The 23,973-nt window shown below is 35.6% G+C and overlaps 1 protein-coding gene across 3 annotated transcripts in view; it reads right to left on the bottom strand.

Moving 5' to 3' along the window:
* Nucleotides 1–700: 700 nt before the first annotated feature.
* Nucleotides 701–23,973, bottom strand: part of SMAD2 (SMAD family member 2) — an 82,718-nt gene continuing 59,445 nt past the window's right edge. For all 3 annotated transcript variants that reach the window (XM_025273263.3, XM_025273264.3, XM_025273262.3), the window contains 7 exons: nucleotides 23,428–23,562; nucleotides 21,070–21,144; nucleotides 8,888–8,941; nucleotides 7,474–7,686; nucleotides 4,977–5,114; nucleotides 4,520–4,664; nucleotides 701–1,421 (listed from right to left, as the gene is read on the bottom strand). In XM_025273263.3, the coding sequence (XP_025129048.1) occupies nucleotides 1,298–1,421; nucleotides 4,520–4,664; nucleotides 4,977–5,114; nucleotides 7,474–7,686; nucleotides 8,888–8,941; nucleotides 21,070–21,144; nucleotides 23,428–23,562 (884 nt within the window). In that variant the 3' untranslated portion in view covers nucleotides 701–1,297. The remainder of the gene's footprint in view (nucleotides 1,422–4,519; nucleotides 4,665–4,976; nucleotides 5,115–7,473; nucleotides 7,687–8,887; nucleotides 8,942–21,069; nucleotides 21,145–23,427; nucleotides 23,563–23,973) is intronic.

Here is a 23,973-nt window from a genome sequence, read left to right as displayed (position 1 = left end):
TGCTAAACGGCTTCTCCCCCAAATATTACAATTCAGAATTCATAATTATGTAAAATAACATAGATTTTATAAATTTAATACAACATACCTTAAAAACAGATGGCCCCTATCTGCTGATCAGACCTCAGCACCACTTTTCTAGGTATTCTGCCGAAGCAATTACATTTACAAAAGGTCCATTTCGTAATACAATCTGGTGATTAAATCCAATGAAATTCAACTCAAAAGAGGTTTGCTACTGAAATATTTGAAAGTATCTTTTAAAAAGGGGGTTTATATTTTTAGATTGAATTTTCAGAAAGGATAAATATATTGAAGTAATTGCAGTATATCCCTGAAAATAATTATACTGCCACCTGTGCATTTTTTATGAGGTGTAAAGATAAATCAAAAGACTGCCAGGTTACACAAGTCTCTTATTACCTGTTGAAACTGAAATTTGGTGTAAGACAAAGGGACTTACTCCATATGAATTATCACTGTACTCAATTAACTGGTGCTGGCAGTATCAGTTCAACCATTGATGGTGATGGATGTCATGCTACACTGTTTTGGTGGAAAAGTAGAAATGGAGGAGAGGTTTAGAAAGATTTCCATAAAGTTTCCTTATAATGAGATTTAGTAGTAAGTAAACAAACACAGAAAGAATGAATATTTAAGACCCACTGAACACATTAAGGTCAAGGATTTCAAAAGTTAATCCACTTTTCTTCCCCCAAGAGTTTATTTTTGGTAAAAGGCAGAAAAATTAGTTTTTCTACAAGGGAAATCTGCTTCTAAATGATAATTTGAAAATCTTGATATATATTATATATTAAAAAAGACACACAAAAATAACAAAAAAGTGGGAATAACAGATTCGGTACTGTAACTTTATAAAGGCTTGCCTAAATCAAGAAGCAGCACACACACACACACCTAATTTATGCAAACTAAAGATGTATATAAACAGCACAATACTGTGATACTGGATCATGATACATTACCTGTACACATAACTACTACTGTTATTAATAAACCTTTGGGACACTCAGGTTTATGCCCAACAAGACATCAGTAAGTCTTTAAAATCTTCTCTTCCTCCTTTACGGGAGAGTATTTCTAGACATTAATTTTCCCATCTAATATTCGAACATAGGAAACCAATTCCACAAGGTGCTTTAATTGATGAGACCTCAAGTGCTGTTTTCTCTTGAATTTTTGGATAGTAAACAGTCCACGGGGACCACACACAAATACTATGACAGAAGAGTTGGTACAGTAAGTCTTTTGATGGGACTTGATTGGTGATGAAGCTTTATGACATGCTTGAGCAACGCACTGAAGGGGATCCCATCTGAGTTAATACTTTGTCCAACCACTGTAGAGGTCCATTCAGATGAAGTTCAATCCAACAAGGAGTGCTTGTTACCGTCTGCCTTCTGTTTAAAAGAATGAAAGAAAATAATTACAAAATCAAAAGAATAACAGGGATATGGAAGAACTAAGATAAATCAATAGGCTGTATATACGAAAACCTAGATTCTTTTTTGAACGAGTATTAAGTTTGGACATCTATTATTTTGAAAACTGTTTAATCCTTAAAGTCTAACAAAGTACTTATAACATTATAAATAATCACTGGCAGGGCAGGAGACATAAACCAGCACTGTCCCAAGCAAATCAGAATATATACAGTCACTTTACTTATTAATCATCTGAAGAATAGAAAATACTCAAACAGAAAATGAAGTCCAAATGGAACAGAGTTCGGACTTAAAGTACATCAAAACAAAAATTCTGACCCAAGCTTACCACAGAAGGTTCAAAGCTGGGGTCCAATGTCCCCTGACAAAACCAACAACCAATATCCCTTTTAGCAAAATCATGCAGGTTTTTAATAAGAAACACCTCAAGTACTTCAACTAAACAAGCTATCCTCTAAAAATTGCACACTGTTCAAGGACATCCTGTCACTTTCACATGAAGATTTTAGTTCTTATTTATTATATACAGTAAGTCAGTAAGTCTATTTGCTTCAACGTGACAACCCAGCAAACATGAGGAAAGGCCATGATCAACTCTTCGCCTCCAAGTGACACATGCTCAGTATAACCTAGAACTACCACTGTATTTCAGAGGATGTGGTTTTCCGTAGCAGGTGGTGTTGGTGCCCTGCGACTCCCTTCAGATTCTCAGTGTTCTACAGCCCACTTCTAACTGTAGGTATCTGCATTTCTGTGCCTGCGAACCTCTGTTCTGTCCATATGTGGAACAGACCAGAAGTGCCAGTGAATTAACATCTCCAGGAACAGACCTCAACCAATGACACAGGAATTGGCATTTAAATGCCCAGTTTCTCTTCCCTCCAAGTGGCGTAATTCTGAGTGTCCTTTACTCTTTTCCCAAAGTTTTCCTAAGGGAACAGCTCTAGCGGTCCACCCACTCGAGGAGGAGGCTTAAGAACGGTATGTGTCGTATTCCCGCCCCTGCCTCTCTTCCTTACTTCCTCTTTCCTTGGCAGTGTTCCCTCCATTTCCTGAGTAAACTTCTAGCAGGCAAACCCTTGTCTCAGGGTCTGAGCCTCACATTATCTGTGCCCCTGCCTGATTATTCACTTCAGTACTCACTCACTTAACTGAGACATGAATTCTTTACACATCTGTATTTCCCCTTACTATGTCTCCTGATTTTTATGCTGGGAATCAAGCTGGCACTTAAAGAAACTGAAAAATAGTTTAGAAATCCAAACATCAAATCTATCTCCTCAGCACCTGTGTCATTAAGGATAAAAGGTTCCACAGTTCACAGATATATGGGTATCTAAGTTATTTTGATCTGTAAATATTAAAGGAAACTTTATTATCCAAAGTAGATGTACCTGAACTCCACTATTCATGAATACATACTGTATATTACTGCTTCTTGTATAGATTTTATATTATCTCTGGGTTAAAGAACAGCAGAGACCACAGTGAATGAAAGACAGTATCTCTTTCCACCAATCAACGCTGGTCTTAGCAGGAGACCCATAGACACACATGGCATTCTCTCTAACCTATGTAACTCATGTTTAATGCCACTCCATTTCTACCATGTTTCACAACATTATAATCTTTTGAAGGAGAAAAAGAATGACTGACCTAATAAACTGGTATCAGACAGTACTATCCGAATCTAATTTTAATATCAACTCAATCCAAGTTCAAAGGAAAAAAGAAACTCAGCATTGTTTAAAGTTATCCCATCTCAAAGGGGAAATGATTAAAACAAAAGAGAGCTACAGCAAAGTCAAAATATGAATTCTTGCACTAACGTAACTTGGACAAAACAGTGACAAGTCTCACTTTAGATACAAATATATAACACATTGTGTATTTTTAGAGAAGTAGTCAAACCAGTAGATCTCAAATCTCATCATCACAAAAGTCATACACTTCAAAATTTAAGACAGGGAATCAAGTTCAAATGAAATAAATTCTAAGAAGGGTGCAAACTGCTGAATGAAACATGAGTATTATTACTATACCATATGAGTATCTTCTTAAGCAGACATTCAAACTGTAAGTAATGTGAACTGGAGAAAGGCTAAGTATTTTATTTATAGTTTTATTCATTATTATGCTGATGAACTATTCCCTTTCTTTGCTGTGGAATCCAATCAACTGTTTAATCTAGCAACAGCCTAATTGATCTTACTCCCTGATGACAGATTGGTTCTGGTAAAACTCAATTATGTAACTGCTACTACTATCCTTAGAGAAGAGTCAAGGAGAGCTTTCCTCAGGTCCCATCTCTACCACTGAAAACGTGTCCTTGGGCAAACTATTAAATCTCACCTAAGCCTATTTCCAAATAAATATTGAGTTTGGACCTTTTTTTTTTTTTTTTTAAACTTTACAAAGACTGCAACCTTATAAAGAAAGAATAAAAACAGCAACAGTAATTCTTAGCTATGCCGAGAGGCATGAGATACTGCATTTAAAACACAGCACAGTGTCTGGTACCCAAATACCCCCTTCTGCTACTGAATAATGTTCAACCTTTTAACCTTATATTTAAGTCATCTCAACTTCTTTGTCCAGTCCTATTATTCTTTACTTTCTATACTCCAGTCAAACTGAACTATATTCTACTGCCGGGATCATCACTTTCCACCCCTGTACACCTGTGACTATTGAAATCCTAGACACCTTTTAGAACCCAGACTCTGGGCCATCTCTACCTCTCCTGGCCCCAGCAAAACAGCTCTCCTTCCATGAACTGATAACCCTTCCAATATGCCACTTACGGTATTTAACACTCTGCATTCTGTTACAGTGCCTGTCCATACACGTTTTAATTCTATGTTCTATGGTGCCAGCACAGGAATTTGCAATAGTTTTGAATCTAGAGGCCTCCAACTTTCTTTTGTTATTTTACATAAAGATTTGCTCTCTATAAACGTCAATGAAAATACGGATAAACTTCAGAAGATTCAAGGAGTGGAAGAAAAAGAATTACACTCTAGAAATTTAAGAAGTGAACATGCATGTCATACCGGTATTCTGCTCCCCACCCTTTCACAAAACTCATTCTTATGGTGCACATTCTAGTTAGCTGATACACGGCTTCAAAACCCTGATTAACGGACTGAGCCAGCAGAGCAGCAAACTCCTGGTTGTTGAAGATCTTCAGATTACAGCCTACGATTGAAAAAATATATAAAAACATGTACAAAGAAGATAGTATAAGAGAATCATCTTAAAAGAGCTACAGATATTAGAATGGTGGTGGTGGTGCAGTTGCTAAGTCGCAAAACCCCTTGGACCCTAGCCAGCCAGGCTCTTCTGTCCATGGGATTTTGCAGGCAAGAATACTGGAGTGGGTTGCCATTTCCTTCTCCAACAGATATTTAAATATGAGCATGCAAATCATCTCCTGATTCCAAAAATTAATAGCAAAGAAAAACTCAGCAAGTTGACATGATAGGCCCATTTATATTGCTGGATCCATACCTGGTGGAATTTTACACACGGTTGCAGGGTGCCAGCCATATCTCTGATTACAGTTGGGGCTCTGCACAAAGATTGCACTATCACTTAGGCACTCGGCAAAGACTTCCCCACCTATGTAATATAAGCGCACTCCTCTTCCTAAAACAAAATACATATGGAATTAGTTTTACAACATTTACTACTTCAACATCACTTCTGAAGGATTCTTAGATGAAAAGTAAAATGGTATCAAGTATCGTGATGATCTCTCCCACAGCTATGCTTTTCCGAAATCTAACTTTGAAACATACTATTATTTTTCCAAGTATTTTCCAACAATGATTTTATTGATTCATAAAGATAGTATGTGCTCATTCCAAGTGCTTAATGTAGAAAAGTGGATAAGCAAAATAAAGAATTTCAAACAAATCATATTTTTGAATAAAGCAATTTAATTCATTTGAAGGAATTAACTAACGTCTAGATTAATATGCCTTCATTAAGATACACAGTTTTTCTTTTTAAAGAACCCACTATGCTTAAGAAAAGAAATAACAAAAATTATCATCTGCCCCTTTTAAAACTATATATTATTGTGGTAACCAGATCTCTATTTACAAACGCAGAATGAGGTAAGAAAAAATTATATCGGGAGATTTTAATATACCTCTTTCAGAATTTGACAAATCAAATATACATAAAATATAAGAAAGACAAGGATTAAAAAAAAAAAACTGTGAAAAGCAGAAATCTAAGACGGCACTTAACATTCTCATCCCTGGTGTGTTTATCTTGTCAATTATTCAGTCAAACACTAAGTAGTGCTTAAAGGAATTTTTCAGATGTATAGTTCTTAAATCAACTGACCCCAAGAAACGAAGAATATCTTCGGTGGGCCTGACTTAATCAGGTGACAAACCTTAGAGGGACTGGGCTGGTCCTGGAGAGAGGGACTCAAAGTGGGAGGGGAAGAACTTAACAGTCTTCACTGCTGACTGTGAAGATGCAGCAGGGCATGCAGCTGGCCTCTAGTTGCTGAGAGTAGCCTCTAGTGGACAGTCTGTAGGAAATTAGGATCTCAGTGCTACAACTTCAAGGAAGTGAACTCTGTAGTAATCACCTGTGAGCTTGGAAGGGGACCTCAAGCTTCAGATGAGGTAGGGTGAAAAAGCAGGGAAAGCCTACTTATTTAGAAGTAAATACGATAAGGTTAACCTCCTGTTGAATTTCTATGCAGAGCCCTAATGAGAACATAGAAAAATCAGAACTATTTTAAAGAAGGGTTAAACTAGTTAAAGAAGGGTGGATATTCAGAGGCCTTCATCACCTACAAGACATCTGAGTACCTCAGTGAGATTATGTAAAATTTATACATCAAACAAGATATGAGAAATTTCACACAGAGCCAATGAACATCTCTGAAGTCACTAGCACTTTGCAGTATCACAGACTCTTTAGTGATCAGCATTACTTCTCATAGGAGGTAATGGTTAATTAAATGAAAACAGAAGCACACTATTATTAAAAGAAGTTTCTTTAAGGTGATGAGAATTATGTTCAGTTATTTTAGTAGCATTCAAACTATTTCCCTCATTGTCAGAAAACAAAAACAAACAAAAAACCCCAATGTCCCAAAATGTTGCTATTCATATGTCTTAAATATATGCAAACTTACCACATTACATGTTAAAACTAAAGATTCAAAAAAAAATTAATTCATTTGAAAATCAAAATAGTAAACTTACTACATATTAACCTAAACAAGTTTATGAAAAGTAACTATTTCCCAAAGTAAGGAAAAAATTAGTGAGAAGAGTTTTATATCTTTGCAAACCTCCTTAATGTCTGGCTTAAGACAGTAGAATTCTCATCAGAGTCTATGTTTAACTTCTTGCAAAATCGCAAGCCTTGTAAGCTCTGGAATACTTCACTGTCGAGTCACAAGAGAATGAGAGTGAAAATGGCAAACGGCATCTTAGTACCATTACCAAAATAGTTTTCACCTCATAAACTTCCTGAGAGGGTACCTGGGACTACCACATTCTAAGATCCTCTGAATTATTTCTGAACAAGTTAATGGTGGTTTTTGTTTTAGATATCTTGCTTTAGATTAATAGTGTACAGATCTGATATATGAATTCACTGAAGCGGAGAAAAAACTAGATGTACACAAACTGAAAAAAATTCATGATTTGCTAAAATTACAACCCTAAAATCTGAACATGACAGCTTTTTGACTGGTAGAGGCTCAGCAAAGGAATTTTAACACATATTTACTGATGGACTTCCCAGTGTCGAGGGTGCCAAATAAGGAGAAACTCAAGATAAAAGTTCGCCGAGAGAGGAAGGATCACCAGAATCACTATTGAAGGCGGTGAAGCTGTGCAACGTGGCTGCACTTAAGCTGACAGAGAGAAGGCAGGCTTTCTTGCACACAATCTCTTGATGTGGTAAACCACACAGTGCTCACGTTATGAGTAAATGGCATTGGTTTTTCACACAAGGAAAACAAACATACCTATATGTCTTCTTGTCATTTCTACCGTAGCATTTCTGTTTACATTGGAGAGTAAACCTAGGCAGAACCTCTCAGAATTTGATGGATCTGTGAAGCCGTCTACGGTGAGCGAGGGCTGTGAGGCATGGAAGGTCTCTCCAACCCTCTGGTTTAATTCATAATATGCTATTGAACACCAAAACGCAGGCTCTGAGTAAGTAACTGGCTGCAAGTCTGGCAGAGGGGAAAAACAAACCCATAAAAGAAATGTTGTGTGAACAATTCAAGCCATGTCAAGCCAAGAATAGATTGAATATCATTATCTTTACATGTTCTATGCCAGCCTATACTGGCAATAGCCCAGGAAACAGACTTAACATCTACATCACGAACCCCAGATTCCAAAGATCACAGCAGATTTTCAGTTTCTCAAATTTCCCCTATCTCCTTAAGTCATCCAAATCTTCAAACATCTTTTTTAGACTTTATGGTGCATTACTTGTTCCACTAGTAATTCTACCCCAATTGCACCACATGTAAAATAAGTCAATTTGCATTATACAATTAATTTTGGGTAGGATCGAGTAGAACAAAGCTAAAGCAAGGATTAATACATCAACAGCCAAAGATTAAAAAAAAAAACAAAAAAAAAACCTGTCATGACAGGATACAAAACATGACATATTTTTGACATTTGTCGATTTTAATGAGATTCTCACTGAGTTACCCTAATTACAAAAAGAGAAAGCCTGCATATACACAAGAAACAAAAATACAACACAAAGTATGCAAGTGGAAACACAATATAATCGAAAGAATCTACGTATTTCATGGGAAAACAAGGACCATATATATTTAAGTGCTGTAATTTTGATTAAAATGCATAAGGAATACCACAGGAAAAAAATGACAATTTTGCAGAATAAATTCCAATGTGTAGAAACTAAAGAGAAATTGTGAAACTGTATAAAATGAAGACCAAGGTGCATACACACACATGAACATACATATGCACATGTATCAATACAAATACATACACATTAGCAATCACACATATGTATCTCCCATATCACATGTATATGCGAGCAATATGTCTCTATATTTATCACAGTCTCATATTAACAATTGCTATTATAAAATATAATAGAAACTAAATATACCCATAAAGTCTAGCCATATAGGACATAAAATTCCTCATGAACAATGCATATGATTTCCATGAATAAAATTTAACTTCTTATATTCATTATGTGCCAGGAGAAAGGTGTTTTAGTAATATTGAGGCACATTATCAGTATCATTTTTAAAAAAGCACTAATTTGAACAATCATCTGTTATTCATTGAGCTCTCTTTCTCCTATATATGGAAAATAATTACCAGAAAGGACATTTAAATAAAAAGGTGGAAGAGTACTTTTAAGTATTTGCAACTTACCCAAACTATGATTAACAGGGGAAAGAGTAGTAGGAGATAATTCTGCTGGAGATCCTGAAACAAAAGGATTCAATTTTAAAACAGCTTATGAAAGAAAGTATTTTCAAAACCTCTGACCAAATAATAAAATTTATTGTATCTAGCTGTATTAATAATCATAAATAATAACACAGATAATTTGCCAAGAATTCAAATGCTTAATGGGACGTTTAATTTTGGGAGCTTCAATATATAAAAGATAGAAAAAAGTCCTGGTTTCAAGTTACCCTCTTGCAAAGGCATCCAATGTTGTCAGTTCTTGGTGTATCTTTCCAGAAATATTCTACAAACCATACAAGCAAATGTATTTCTGTGCCTCCTGCTTTTTATGTACAAATGGTAAACACAATTCTGAACTTTGCTTTTTTATTACATATTCTTCTGTATCAACATCTAGAGATGCTGGTACATTTCCTTACTATTTACTTACACATCTATCCATAACATTACATTATGGTATATTATGATCCCATATTAACAGGTGTTCAAGAAGCAAAATTCCAATGAGCAACTAATCTTGCACATTTTGCATACTCTGAATTGTATCTGAAGGATAGACTCTAAAAGGGAAATTGCCAAATCAAAGGACTCTCCATCTGTAACTTGGATAAATTTTGCCAAAATTGTCATCTACAAAGGTTGTATCAGTTTACACTCCCAGTCACAAAATAGTGAGGGGAGGCTCATGTGTTATTGCTGATAAATGAGAACAAGGTCTCAACAAGTGTAGTTTTAATTTGCATTTCCCTTATAAATGACACTCAGCAGCTTGATATTTGTTTATATTTTATTTCCTTCCTGTAAATAGTCTGTTCTTTTCTTTTGCTCAATTTTCTATTGTGGTGTTGATCTCTTTTCTCACTGATTTACAGAAGGCTCTTTATGTTTTAGCAATATTAGTCCTTTCATGGTACAGGATGCAAATACTTATTCATCTGTCTTATTTTTCAGCCCAATTTTGATTAAACAGTATTAAAAAACTTCTATGTGACATAATTAATCAATCATTTGGGGATATGTGACATTTTGACAAAAGTGGTGATAGGGGAAATTCTTTTCTTACTCTTAACTTTAAAGAAATACTTCTAGTATTTGCCCGTTAAGTATGATGCTGGTTTTAAGGATAAGAGATAAAATTCTTTATTTAGAAATTTTACATAAATAATCATAAGCAGTAAAGATCTGTAGATTTATGTTATAAGCACAAATGTTATGCTGCCTCATAAAGTCAAGCTAGAAGCTTTATGTCTTTTCTATGTTCTATAACAGTTTAAATAGTATTGGGATAACATATGCTTTAATAGTTTGGTAGAATTCCCATGTGAAATCATTTACAGTTAATAATTTTCTAGGGTTTATTCTAAGATATTACTCTACTTCTTCTACGAAAGATGACTGTTAAGACAGCTCTACTCTCTGGAGTCAGTTTGGGTAAACTATATTTTCTTTGAAAAAAGTATTTGTTTTTTCCAGTTTGAGGTAAACTGGTTAAATCTAATCAAGAAAATAAGGAAGGAAGGGGCACAAACACAAAAAGTTAAGAAAAAGAAGGAACACCACAGACAGAAGAGTGAGACATTACTTCACTCAATTTCAGGCAAATTTTGAAACATGTTTGCCGTAAACTGTCGTTAAATAATCGTAACTGTAGGATACACTTTGTTTTCTCATCATTATCCTCTACATATTTTGAGAATGTTACCCAAAAAAGCAAGACCTACAGCTCCCCAGTTTTAAAACTGCAGCAATGGCGCAGATGTCGAGTAAGGCCAGCAGCCCCCTGGTGTGCCCCTCCCTCTCTACACCACGTGAACCAGAACACCAGGCACACAGGTAAAACGGCAGCCCCCACGCAAACAAACGAACCAACAAATACAGAACAGGTGATGATTTCTGAGAAGCCAGAACAGCCTTCTATAACAAAGTTCTTGTGTTCTTTTTTTGTTCCTCAGTTTGAAAAATCTGTTGGCAAGTCATAACAGGTACAGCTATGAAAGGTCAAAACATATTTAGAACAATGAACTAAAACCCACTGCTGTTTCCTGAAGCTAAGATAAAATAAACAGAGCCACTATTAGAAATGGAGGAAACGGCCCAATTTTTCATATCTTTTAACTGCTTACTCTCTCTATTAAATACTTATTAGAAATGACCAGTAGAGTCATGGTTTATTAATTTTGACTGAGTCCAGTCGTATGTGATGAAAGTTAGAACTGAAAATTATGAAAAGTTGGTTATAATCATATACAAAATTTTTAGAATTAAGATAAAAATGTATTAGGTGGCAGAAGTTTTTAGAAACTTAAAAAAAAAAAAAAAAAAAAAGAGCCAGGTTAAATCATGATTACTCTGTTAGTTATTCATATATACATGCTTCTACTGAAGTCTGGGACTCGCAGTTATGAGAAGCAATAATCTCACTATTTAAAGCTAGTTTCTATTACTTGCAGCTAAAACATCTAGAGAAATCCTTGTGCACACAAGTTTGCATATATTTGTAGGATACATTTTTCAACAAGGAAATGCTGAACAAAAGGAATGTGAGGTTAAATTGTTATAAGGACCAAGTACCCTCCCAGGACATTCAGTCCCATCAACAATTTATGAGCATTTCTTCACGCCATGTCACTACCTTTTGACATACGACAATTTGAAAGATTTAAATGGGGCAACTCCTACATTTAAAATTTTTATTTATTTTTATTTTGTTATAAATAGTACACTCATGTCCTTTACATCCATTTATCTATTAAGCACTGTCTTTAACCTCTTGATTTGTAGGTTTTAAATCTAGAAATCAATTATGAGACTTCTTGCACATATTTCCCCCAAGTTTTTTGGTTTTATCTTTCAAAATAAAAAAAATTTTAATAACATTATTTTTTAGAGCAGTTTTAGCTTTACAGTAAAATCGAGCATTAATAATGTACAAGAGTTCCCATTTACCCACAAATGTACAACCTCCCCTGCCATCAGTGTCTCAGATCACAATGTACATTTACGACAACTGAGGAACCTACATAGACATTATCACTCAAAGCCCACAATTTATATTCGGGTTCATCTTTGGTTGATGTACGTTCTATGAATTTTGACAAATGTACGATGACATGTATTCACCATTATAGTAGTAGCATACTGAATACTTATACTGTCCTAAAAATCTTTGTGTATTAATCCCTCCCTCCCCTTGAATCCCTGATCTTTTTACTGTTTCTATAGCTGTCTGTGTCTTTTCCACAACGTCATATAGTTGGAATCATACAGGTATATCCCCTTTTCAGATAGACTTCATTTGTAATATGCATTTAAGGTTCCATGTATTTTCATGCCTTTATCTGGCAGATTTCTTTTTAGCCGAATAACATCCCATTGTCTGGATGTGCCATCGTTCGTTTACTCATTCACTTACTGAAGGACACCTTAGTTGCTTCCAAATTTTGGCAATTAATGAATAAAGCCACTATAAACATCCGAGTGCTAGTTTCTGTGTGTACCTAACATAAACTTTCAACTTTAGGTGACTACTGAGGGGCATGACTGCTGATTGCATGCTAAGTATGTGCAGCTTTGTAAGCAGCTGCCAATCTGTCTCCCAAAGTGGCCATACCATTCATTTTGCATTCCCATTAGCAATGAATCAGAGTTCCTGACGCTCCCCTTCCTTGCCAGACTTCAGATTCTGGTCATTCTAAAGGTATGGAGCGGTAGTGTTCTAAATGTCATTTACTTAAGTTTATCAACCCTTTCTTCTGTGGTTTTATATCTTGCATAATTCTTGCTCAGATTATTTTAAAACTTCAAGTTCTCTCCGAATGGGATTCATGTTGATATGACTTACATATTTAGTATCTATTTTATAACTTTTTGAGAAATATTAAAATTAGTTTGAATTTCTTGATCAAAATTAATGGCAAAAAATGTATATTTTACTTTTTTTAAGTTTCAGTATATAAACTAACCATAATTATCATTCAAATAAAAAAATAGACATTCTTCCAAAAGGAATATATGGGAGGACAGAAAAGTTAGTTAAAGGCCTTAAAATAATTTCATTTTATCATCTTTAAATTCAAATTACAAAAAACAGTCCCAAAGAACTAAAATTATCTATGATTTTGTTTTTATACCAAAAAAGTCTTAAACATATGATTTAAAAAAAACTCATTTACTGAATACAGAGACCAATCACATTCACAAACCTTTCAAAAAACTGATCGTCATGCTGGCTTACTCCTTCCACCATATCCATACCTGATCACCAACCAAGTCCTACCTCAGCAAATACTGCAAAAGCAGGCGTTTTTCTCCATCTCTTCAGAAACACGCCAGAGGAAGCCTAGTGCAATAGTCAGGAACAGAATTTCTAGAATCTGAGATCCTAGGTGCAAATTCCTCTGTCTCTTTCTAGCTATCCTATGACATTAATTGTGGTACTGCTTTTTATGAATTAAACACCTGCTTTTAATTTTTCATAATGAATATCCACTTGTTGAATAATCCAAAATGCTGCATCAGAAGTTTAATCTGTAAAACACTGTCAAACTTTTGACACAGAATGGTAAAAATTTAAGATTAAGCAAAAATAAGATATAGAAACTATGTAAATCCAGTTTAAAAAATACATACTTCCTTCATGTTTCTTTATTATGTTCTATGTATTTCCAAGTTTTCTGTAAGCATGAATTGTTTTCAAAATGAGAATACAGTTGATCTTCTTTTGTTTTTATTAGTAATTTGTACAGGGTTCCCCTTATGGTTAGAATATAGAAGACTGTTGGAAAAACCCTTACTCCTACAATAAGAAAGTATCAGAAACACTAAAAAATTGTATTTTTACCAAAAGTGACCCCAAAACTACAGACTCATTTAAATTGTAAGTCATTTACTGAAAGGGATGAGCTCTTCCTACATTAAGTAGGGAGTGGTAACCATTTTCATTGCTGGGAATATCTGCCAAGTTATCACACACAGGACTGTTCTTGCCAAAGGACAAACCAGATTAAAATTTAATGGCCACACACAGGCAACTGGAATCTGAGAAGCTCAAGCACAGATACAGTCCTCTTCACTAGCCAATTCTAACTCCCATATCTGACTTGTTGAAGGCAGGTGAAAATTCCAAGTAAACCTCACCCTCTATCAGACTAGAAATGAGGGAAGGCGTTCACAGTCTATGAGGTTGGAAAGCGGACATCCCATCTGGGTCCCTGATACACGCAATAGAGATACTAAAACAAGCAAGATCTCTGAACCAATGAAAGCTTGGGTTCATCATTTATACACAATGTTGACGGATGTTTATGTTTATATGAGACACATTTTATAACAAGAATCACTTCATCAGAAGGATGTAATTCGAAATGTGTACCATTTAATAAGAGACTCAAAATACATGAAGCAAAAACTGACAGGACTAAACGGAGAAAGAGATAAACTCAAAGTCACATTTAGAACCAAGTCAGAGTTAAGAAGATTTAAACAGTATCAGCAATGACCTCAACCAACAATGACACCTAGAGGAACACTACAACTGCACAAAATTCTTTTCCACTGTAAATGGAACTGTGAGTCAAAGTTACGTATACCACACCGCGGCACAAAATAATTCTTAGTAAATTCCAGAGGCCTGAAATCATACCCAGTATGTATGAAACATAATGGAATTAAGCTAGAAATCAACAAACTATCTAGAAAGCCCCTACACTTCTAAAAAATCATGGATCAAAGAAATAAAAGAGGAATTAGAAAATACTTGAATGATAACAAATAATACTGAAAAATAACATTAAAATTTGTGGTATGAAGCTAAAATAAGGGTTGGAAGGCAATTTTCAGTTTTAAAAGCTTACATTAGAAAAGAATCAATGGGAAAAAAATACAAAAGAATCAACTATCTAAATTTAAACTACAATGCTCTAAAAACACCAAATTTAATGCAAAGTTAAGTAGAAGAAAATAATGAAGAATAGAAACAAATCAAATAGTAAAAAGAGAAACACAACAGAAAAATTTAACAAGCCCAAAACTGGGTATTTAAAAATATTAACTGATAAAGCCCCTGCAAGATTTATCAAGAAAAAAAAAATAAATTATCAGTATTATAAGTAAATAATCAAGATTTGCATGATCTTGCAGACATCAAGGGGATAACAAAACATTAGAAATGACTTTATAGCAATAAAATTTACCACTCAGATGAAATGAACAAATATCTTTTAAGACACAAGCTACCAAACCTACATAAAAAATAGAAAACAGAGAATCTAAACGACTCCCAATTTTAAAAACCCTTCCCTTTAAGAGATGGTTTCTCTAGTAGGAGCTATCAAGTAGTTAAGGAAGAAATAACAATCCTATGCAAAATTTTTCAGAAAATAGGAGAAAATCTCATCCAATTTAGAGTCCATTACTGATACTGAAGCTACAGAAAAACATTATATGAAAACTAAAGACCAAAATCCCTTATAAACATAGACTTGAAAATCCTTTAAAAAATTATCAAATCAAACCCACAAAGATTTTTATTAAAGTGCAATTTATCATAACCAAATAAGGTCAAAATTGGTTTGTTATCAGAAAAATCACTTTGTGAAATTCACTTCAAAAAGGAATAAAACTGTATGATCCTCTCAGGAGACGCAGAGAAAGTATGGACAAAATTCCACGGCCATTCATTACAAACATTCAAAGCACCAGGAACAGAAAGAAATATCCTCAATCTGATAATCTATTAAAAATCCATAATTAACATCTCACTTATTCAGGAATTATTAAATGTATTCGCCCTATGATCAAGAACAATGTAAAAATATCCATTCTTAGTATTTTTATTCAACAGTTTACTGTAGGGCTTAGCCAGGACAGAAAAAGAAAAAAGCATAAAAATGAGAAAGTAAGAAGTAAAACTGTTTTCAGAAAATCTTAGGAATCTACAGAATACTAGATATGAAAAGTGACTTTAGCAAAGTTCAGGAAAAAAAACCAACAGACAATAATCAAATTTTACTCTATATTCTAGGAATAAACAATTAAAAAATAAAATTGAAAAATAAATTTATAATAACAGCAAAAGGTTAAAACAGTGAAGCATGCATCTCATAACAGCTATACATCTATGCTAAAAACTATAAAACACTGCAGAGATGGCACACCCAGTAAGACCATTACTCTCAAGTTCACAAACCTGACCCTTTGTTCCTGGCAAATTACTTTCCTATTTTGAGAAGATCCTAATCATGACAATGAACTGCTCCTGCTCTGAGATCTCAATTCCCTCAATTTACTTCTAATATCCATGCAGTCAACTTTAATGGTTAATTCACCTTTTTTATATTTTCTCTAAATACACTCATACAGTATTTCCTATGAGTTAGGTACTATAATTATCCCTAGTTTACAGATAAGGAAACTGGTGCCTACATCATCAAGCATAGAGCAGAGGGACAATTCAAGTCCAGGCAGTCTAGTTCAGAGGCCAGTCATGCTATCCAGCAGCCATGCATCTGGTTAGAGATGCTGTCTTCTGAGTATAGCATGTGAACCTTATCTAGGGGTACACAAAATGACCAGGTTGCAAGAAGAAAAGGTTAGAACTAAACCAAACCTGTATTTCTTATGACGTTCATTCAGCCTGATCGCTAAAGTCCACAGGCTTTAAAGAATGAAGGCTTGATCAGAGAAATTAAAACACAAAGCAAAACAAAAAATAACATGTACCTGCTCATACAGTTCTGTATTTTACTTTATTTGTCCTCTGGCTTTATTTTTTTTTTTTAATTTTATTTATTTATTTTGGCCCCGAGGCTTGCAGGATCTTAGTTCTCCCAACAGAGATTAAACCCGTGCCCTCTGAAGTGCAAGCACAGAGTCCTAACCACTGGATCACCAGGGAATGCCCCCAACTATTAACTCCTTCTATCCCAGAAGGGTTTCAAAGATTAATTTAATCATGTCTTCCCTCAGGAAAAGTATGGACCAGAGTTTAAAGAGAGGTCAATTTTGTTCTAAATTGGGATCCTGCAGCAGTCAGAAAATTCTTGTCACTGCACTAAGACAATAATAGATAGCAGGTGGAAGACTAGTATTGAAGCAACTTTTTAGCATCTCATGAATCAAATATTCACACTGTCACTGTCATTAGAGTAAATACTTTTAAATGTGTCATTTTGAAAAAGATAGTAACATTTCCTCCATTGAAACAGAATTAGAAATATTAGGTTATGTTCAAAGCTAGCCCCAAAACAATGAATTCATTTTGATTCAGCTTATTCCCCCACACTGGATTTTGACCCATTATCATAACTAAGTCATGTCCGACTCTTTGGGCTCCCATGGACTGCAGCATGCCAGGCTTCCCCATCCTTCACTATCACCCAGAATTTGCTCAAAGGCATGTCCATTGAGTCGGTGGTGACATCTAAACATCCCATCCCTCTGCCACCCCCTTCTCCCTTTGCCGTCAATTTTTCTCAGCATTAGGATCTTTTCCAATGAGTTGGCTCTTCCCATCAGGTGGCCAAAGTACTGGAGCTTCAGCAGCAGTCCTTCCAATGAATAGTCAAGGTTGATAGCCTTTAGGACTGACTGGCTAGATCTCCTTGCTGTTCAAGAGACTCTCAAGCGTCTTCTCCAGCACCACAGTTTGAAAGTATCAGTTCTTTGGCTCAACCTTCTTTACAGTCCAACTCTCACATCTGTACATGACTACTAGAAAAACCATAGCTTTGACTATACAGACCTTGGTCGTATAGTCATGTCTATACAACACGACTACAGATGTCTCTGCTATCTCTGTATACACTGTCTAGGTTTGTCACAGCTTTCCTTCCAAGGCAATCATCTTTTAATCGCATGGCTGCTGTCACCGTCCACAGTGATTTTGGAGCCCAAGAAAATAAAGTTTGTCACTGTTTCCATTATTTCCCCATCTATATGCCATGAAGTGATGAGACCACATGCCATGATCTGAGTTTTCTAAAAGCTGAGTTTTAACTGAGCTTTTTCACTCTCCTTTTTCACCTTTATCAAGAGGCTCTTTAGTTCTTCCTCACTTTCTACCATTAGAGTGGTTTCACCTGCATATCTGAGGCTGTTGATATTTCTCCCGGCAATCTTGATTCCAGCCTATGATTCATCCAGCCCGGCTTTTCACATGATGTATGTAAGTTAAACAAACAGTGACAATATACAGCCTTGACACAGTCCTTTCCCAATTTTGAACTGGTCCGTTTCTAACTGTTGTTTCTTGACCTGCATACAGGTTTCTCAGGAGACAGGTAAGGTGGTCTGGTATTCCAATCTCTTTAAGAGATCGGTTTGTTGTGATCCACACAGTCCAAGGTTTTCTTACAGTGTTGTAGTTAGGGATGTCCTTGGCACAGATCAGCTGGTTGGAGGGCAAGTCTTTGCCCAACTTGTGCTTGGATGTGCAGCAAAAGTTCATGAAGGTCTGGGCCACCACGCTACCACCATCACAATGGCTATCCGTGAACCTGGTCTTGGTCAAACATAAAGTGTGTGTTTTTGATCACATTCATTCAGAAGCACAGGGAAAGCTGCGGGCAGGTGGGCGTATGGTCAGCCAGGCATCAGCAGCCCTTGGGACATGGGGAGAAGAGCTGGCCTATGGCCTCCCCATCCTCCCAGCTCTGGCCTACACGGTGACCATGGATTTCCATGCAGCTGGGGAGACAGGTCCAGAGAGCCAGGCAGTGAGTGAGAGCTGTTCCCACTGCACCCTTGCCCCACAGTCCCAAGATGAGGTGTGCATACCCAGAGGCGCTCTCACGTGGGGTCACCCATGGGCACGGCCATGGTCCTCTAAGCCTGAGCACTTGTTCAGGACTGGGTTGGCTCCGGGAGACGCAGCCCTGCAGACAGCTGATCTCTGACCCCAAACACCACCTGTACAACAGCCATCAGCTGGGTTACCAACAGCCTCTAGCCACATGTCACTGTTCAAATCAAATAAAGATAAAAATTCAGGTTCTTGGCTGCACCAAATATGTCAAGTACTCCTAGAAGCATGTGGCCACGTGGACAGCATACACCTAGAACCTTCCACCATTCCAGAGAGGTCCCTGGACTGTGGCCCACCAGGCTCCTCTGTCAATGGGATTTTCCCGACAAGAAAACTAGTATGGGGTGCCATTTCCTTCCTTAAGGGATTTTCTAGATCCAGGGATGGAACCCAGGTCTCCCACACTGCAGGTGGATTCATTACCGACTCAGCCACCACGAAGTGCCTAACCAGTGATTATATTCATCTTATTGCTCCTCGGATGTTTCACCTATATTATCCAATGGGCACTAATTGGAATCCTTATGGCTTTTTGTGCCTGGCTTCTTTCACCTAATATAATGCTTTCAAAGTTCATCCATGTTGTAGCATGCACCAGTATTTCATTCCTTTATGTGGTTGGATAATATTCCCAAGTATGGATATAACTCACTTAATTTATCCATTAATCATCTGATAGACAATCTGGGTCATTTCTACTTTCAGACTACTATGAATAATGCTTACATTTATGTGCAAGTTTAGTTTGGAAATGCTTTCAATTTTCTCGGGTGAAACTGCTGGGTCTTATTGTTATTCTATATTAAACTTTGAAGAACAGCAAATCTTTCCAAGGTAACTGAACCATTTTCCCACTAGCAACATATGAAGACTTTTAACTTCTCCGATCTTCATCAAGACTTCTTATTATTCTTCTTTGATTACGGCGCTTCCTTGGTGGCTCAGTGGTAAAGAATCTGCCTGCAATGCAGGAGACCTGGGTTCAATCCCTGGGTCAGAAGATTCCCTGGAGAAGGAAATGGCAACCCACTCCAGGATTCTTGCCTGGGAAATCCCACGGACACAGAAGCCTGGCAGCTACAGTCCATGGTTTCACAAAGAGTTGGACTTTTTGATTACAGCCATTCTAGAGTGTGTGAAGTGATATGTCATGATTTTATTTGCATTTTCCCTGATGACTAATGATGTCATCAGAGTATATTTTTATGGTATTCATGTCTAAGTGTCACAGAAGGAACTGTCCATCACAGGGCAAAAAGGAACATGGCTGATTTAGGAATATAGTTCTGTGAGGTCCAGTGGTTAGGGCTCTGTGCTGAGGGTAGGGAATGAAGAACTCCATAAGTCATTAAGCCAAAATTAAAAAAGAAAGAAAAAGATTCACAACATGCTATATCAAATGATCATCACCTACTTTTCTTCGTCATTTACTATTCTGAAAAGCTATAAAGTATGATTAGCTATAGCAGAATTTCTTTACTTGGAAATTGAAATAATGAAAGAATTTAAGCAACAGAATTATTATAAAGCCAACCACCCAAGCCCTTGCCATTTAGAAAATCACTTAGATTATCATAAATATAGAATGCCTTAGTATAGACTGCGTAGAAAAGCTATGCTTTTCTTGGCAGGTTGTGATATTAAGGTGTCCAATCCTTAAGATACAACCAAGATGGAATAGATCAAGATATACAATTACAGGGACATCACAGCTACTTCACTGGTAACCTACTAGTTATGATGGGTTATACACATTCTATTATATAACAACTTTTCTATGTGTGTAATATTTATTACATGTCAAAATTTTTTCTTCATTGTGTTTAAAGTTGACAGCCAAGTATTAGAAATTAAAGTAGGTCAAGTACAATATACAAGGTACTTTATGTAAACAATCTACTATAAGTCAGAACTATTAAGTTAAAAGAGCACTAAAAAGCTGATCCCCATATCTTACTTCCAAGTTCCTCTGAAAACCTGTTATTGGGTTAATTAATTAGAGTCTTTCATCACGAAGACATTTATTCATAAAGTCCCTAAAACTTTAAACAGAAGCACAAAACACTTGAAAAATATCTGAGTGTTCCCTGATTTTTATTTAACTCTAGTAAGAGAAAATCTTAACAATTATTCTGCAGAGTAGTACATGTTAATCTTTCACTGACAAAGAGGGTCCTCTCTCTGATTGCTCAAATATGATTAAATCAAAATAAAAGATTCCATTTTTTTGGATAGGGGTCCCAACTTTTCTAAATATAAGGGTAAGTAATAATTTTAGTGAATTTCAAACACGACAAAATTGTGTATTTAATTACTGAGTAATTTTGAAAATATTTTTTACCTGTATCCATACTTTGGTTCAACTGTTGATCACTTGTTTCTCCATCTTCACTGATATATCCAGGAGGTGGCGTTTCTACAAAAGTTTCGAACAAATCAAGTACAGCTTCAATTTAATCTCAATGCCTTTTCTCCCAGCTACCAAAGATACCAACAAATCACTCCAAATAACATATGAACGTTATATAACATCACTATAAAAAGCAGTACTGGATACTGAGGGCTTATGACTCAGGTTCTGACCCAAACCTTATAGGTGAATCCTTAAAACCCACTTGTAACACAATTGAGCTCTCTGTGCATATTTTCTTAGCATTATTTACATATCTGGCTCATTCTCATTTGAATATTTTCTGGGGCAAGAGCCAAAAATATAACTTCAAAGATGCCTGTTCTTAATCAGAATGTTTAAAAGAAATTAGTAACCAAAGAGAATTTTTTAACTAATGGCCGTCGTAAATGGGTACTTAGACACACAACATAGGCACACAGGTTTCAGGTTTACAAAGTAATACAGGCTGACATACTATACTAGGTTCTATACGGCAAAATACGGTAATATAGTTCAGGAATGGTCTAGCCTGAATTCTATCTAAAAAGTGGATTGCTTTAGTGATTTCCAGACAGTAAGTCCTGAATGCTTGAGGCAGAAAATTAAATTCAAGTAAAACTGCTGCTACACAAAACTGAGGTCAATTACTTTCTGAAAATACGTAAGATTCTAATGTGTCATTTCCAAAATGACAAAATGTTTATATTCAGAAATATATGAGCAAAATGTTTATAAACAAAATGTTTATATTCAGAAAGTACTTGAATATCTGAATAAGCTTCATGTAAAATAAAAAATTTATACAATTTTACCAATCATAATTCCAAGCAGGAAAAAAAAGTTTAGGTGATGCAGGTTAAACATCTCCTTCATGAGCTCCTGACAATCTCTCTTCAATAAGTTAATTTTAAGTTTTAACTTAAGTATCAAACTTTTCGTTTTAAATGTCAGTGCCCCCCAATTTTTAATATGAGAATAAAATAAATTCCTTCATAGTAATACTCAAACAACAAAGAATATAAAAATAAGAATATATACAGTTATGTGCTATTTTAAAAGTTAAATCAAATAAAATTAAAAACAGCTAAGCTTTGCCAGTTTAACCACAATGTCTCAAAGGTGTAAACAGGGAAAAATACTGAACTGATATATACGCTATTCTTTTTCATTTTTCTCCATTATTATTTATATATAAAATAGTAAACAACAAAGGTATAATACTAGTGTCTTGGAGGAAATGTTACAATTTCTTTCGCAGGGGAATAAAAAGTGAACACCAAGGTTTTGCTCTCAGTTGGAGCTGGGTAAAGATCCACTGTCCAGAAAAGCAGGTTAAGTATAATCCACATGTGATTTTCCACTTTGTAAAAGACCCATATTTAAACAAAGATGATGGAAAATCAGCCCAAATATCTCCACAGGTAAAAGTCAAACATTTTGATTAACATCCTTCTACATAATCACTGGGTAGGTGTCTTACAAGAGCGAATGCTTACACCTCAGTTTCCTAAGGATTGCTGAATTATACTAATTCCCACATCAGATTTAAGGACTCCCTCAATCCAACACACTACTCACATGTAACTACTTATAGCCAAATTCCTCTCCCTACAAAATGCCTTGTGTTCACCTTGCTTCCACTTGTCCTAGCCCCCATTTTCCACAACAAACTCTTTGCCCTGTACTAACTTCTCAAAATGTTTATGTTTCCCAATAAAAGCAGCTTTAAATCTTCTTTTGGAATAAATAGTAATAAAAGAAAAAAGCATTAAGATAGTCAGAAAACACTTTTTAACCTTAAAATTAGCTGTTTTAAAAAAGTCTTTATTTACTTTATGTTTTCAAAATTACCTCCAATGAACAAGCATTATTTCCATGATGAGACACATTAAGACAATTTCTCACTATAGCTGAAACTTGAAGCTCCTTACACATCTTCAGTGGTATAAATAAAACATAAAAGTGGAATAGATAAATACTACACATGGAGAAAAAAATTCAAACACCAAAAAATCCCATATACAGCTAAATGCTCATGCTTATACCTTTAGTTTATACTGGACATGTAATGTAATAGAGCGGAATTTGAGAATCATTAGTTCATTTATTTTTCAGCATTACTGAGTCTCAGATGAAAAAGAACTAAAATAGAAGTTTCCTCATTTTTCAGTACAACATACATGTTGCTATGTCTGCAGAACTAAAATTTTTAAAAAGCCAAACCATAACTTATTATTAATAGATGAATGTTTATGAACAAAATTTGTATCTATCTCACAGTTTAGGAGACTCAGAAGGCAAAAATACCTGGGATATAATTACTCTGCGGCTCGATTCCTGCTGGGAAGTTAGTGTTTTCTGGAATGGAGTGGGTGTAGTCATCCAGGGGGGGCAGTTCCGTTAGGATCTCCGTGTGCCGGGGCACCAGCACCGGGGGCAGAACTGAAAGAGCCGAGAAGTCCACGTCAACGGCAAGCAGGTGAGAACGGGCCCTTCTACTAGAAGCTTCACACACACAAAGAATTAGCCCGATTAATGTCTGAAGTTTAGGATCGACTTATTTGGTATTATTCGGCTGCTGAGAAACTGACAAACCTGATTATGATTTTAATTTACCACGAAGTCCACAATCTAAATCTCCAAGTTCTGATTTACCTCGTACTTCTGGGGAAAGAGTGATCCTGATCATATTATACGACCACAGAAGTTCATAAATCCTCACTGGAAAGGTTGCAAAAAGATTTGTAAAATCAAGCTTTTTTTTCCCTAAATATAGCAGCATTCTATTAAGTTTCAAGTACTAAGTAAACTGAGTAAGTAAACTGTAAGTCCTGCTATGAGTTTTACTAAACT

This window comes from Bubalus bubalis, chromosome 22, assembly GCF_019923935.1.
Source record: "Bubalus bubalis isolate 160015118507 breed Murrah chromosome 22, NDDB_SH_1, whole genome shotgun sequence".
Taxonomy (NCBI): domain Eukaryota; kingdom Metazoa; phylum Chordata; class Mammalia; order Artiodactyla; family Bovidae; genus Bubalus; species Bubalus bubalis.
Note: the sequence above shows the minus strand (reverse complement) of the source record. Positions and strands in the feature narration are given on the sequence as shown.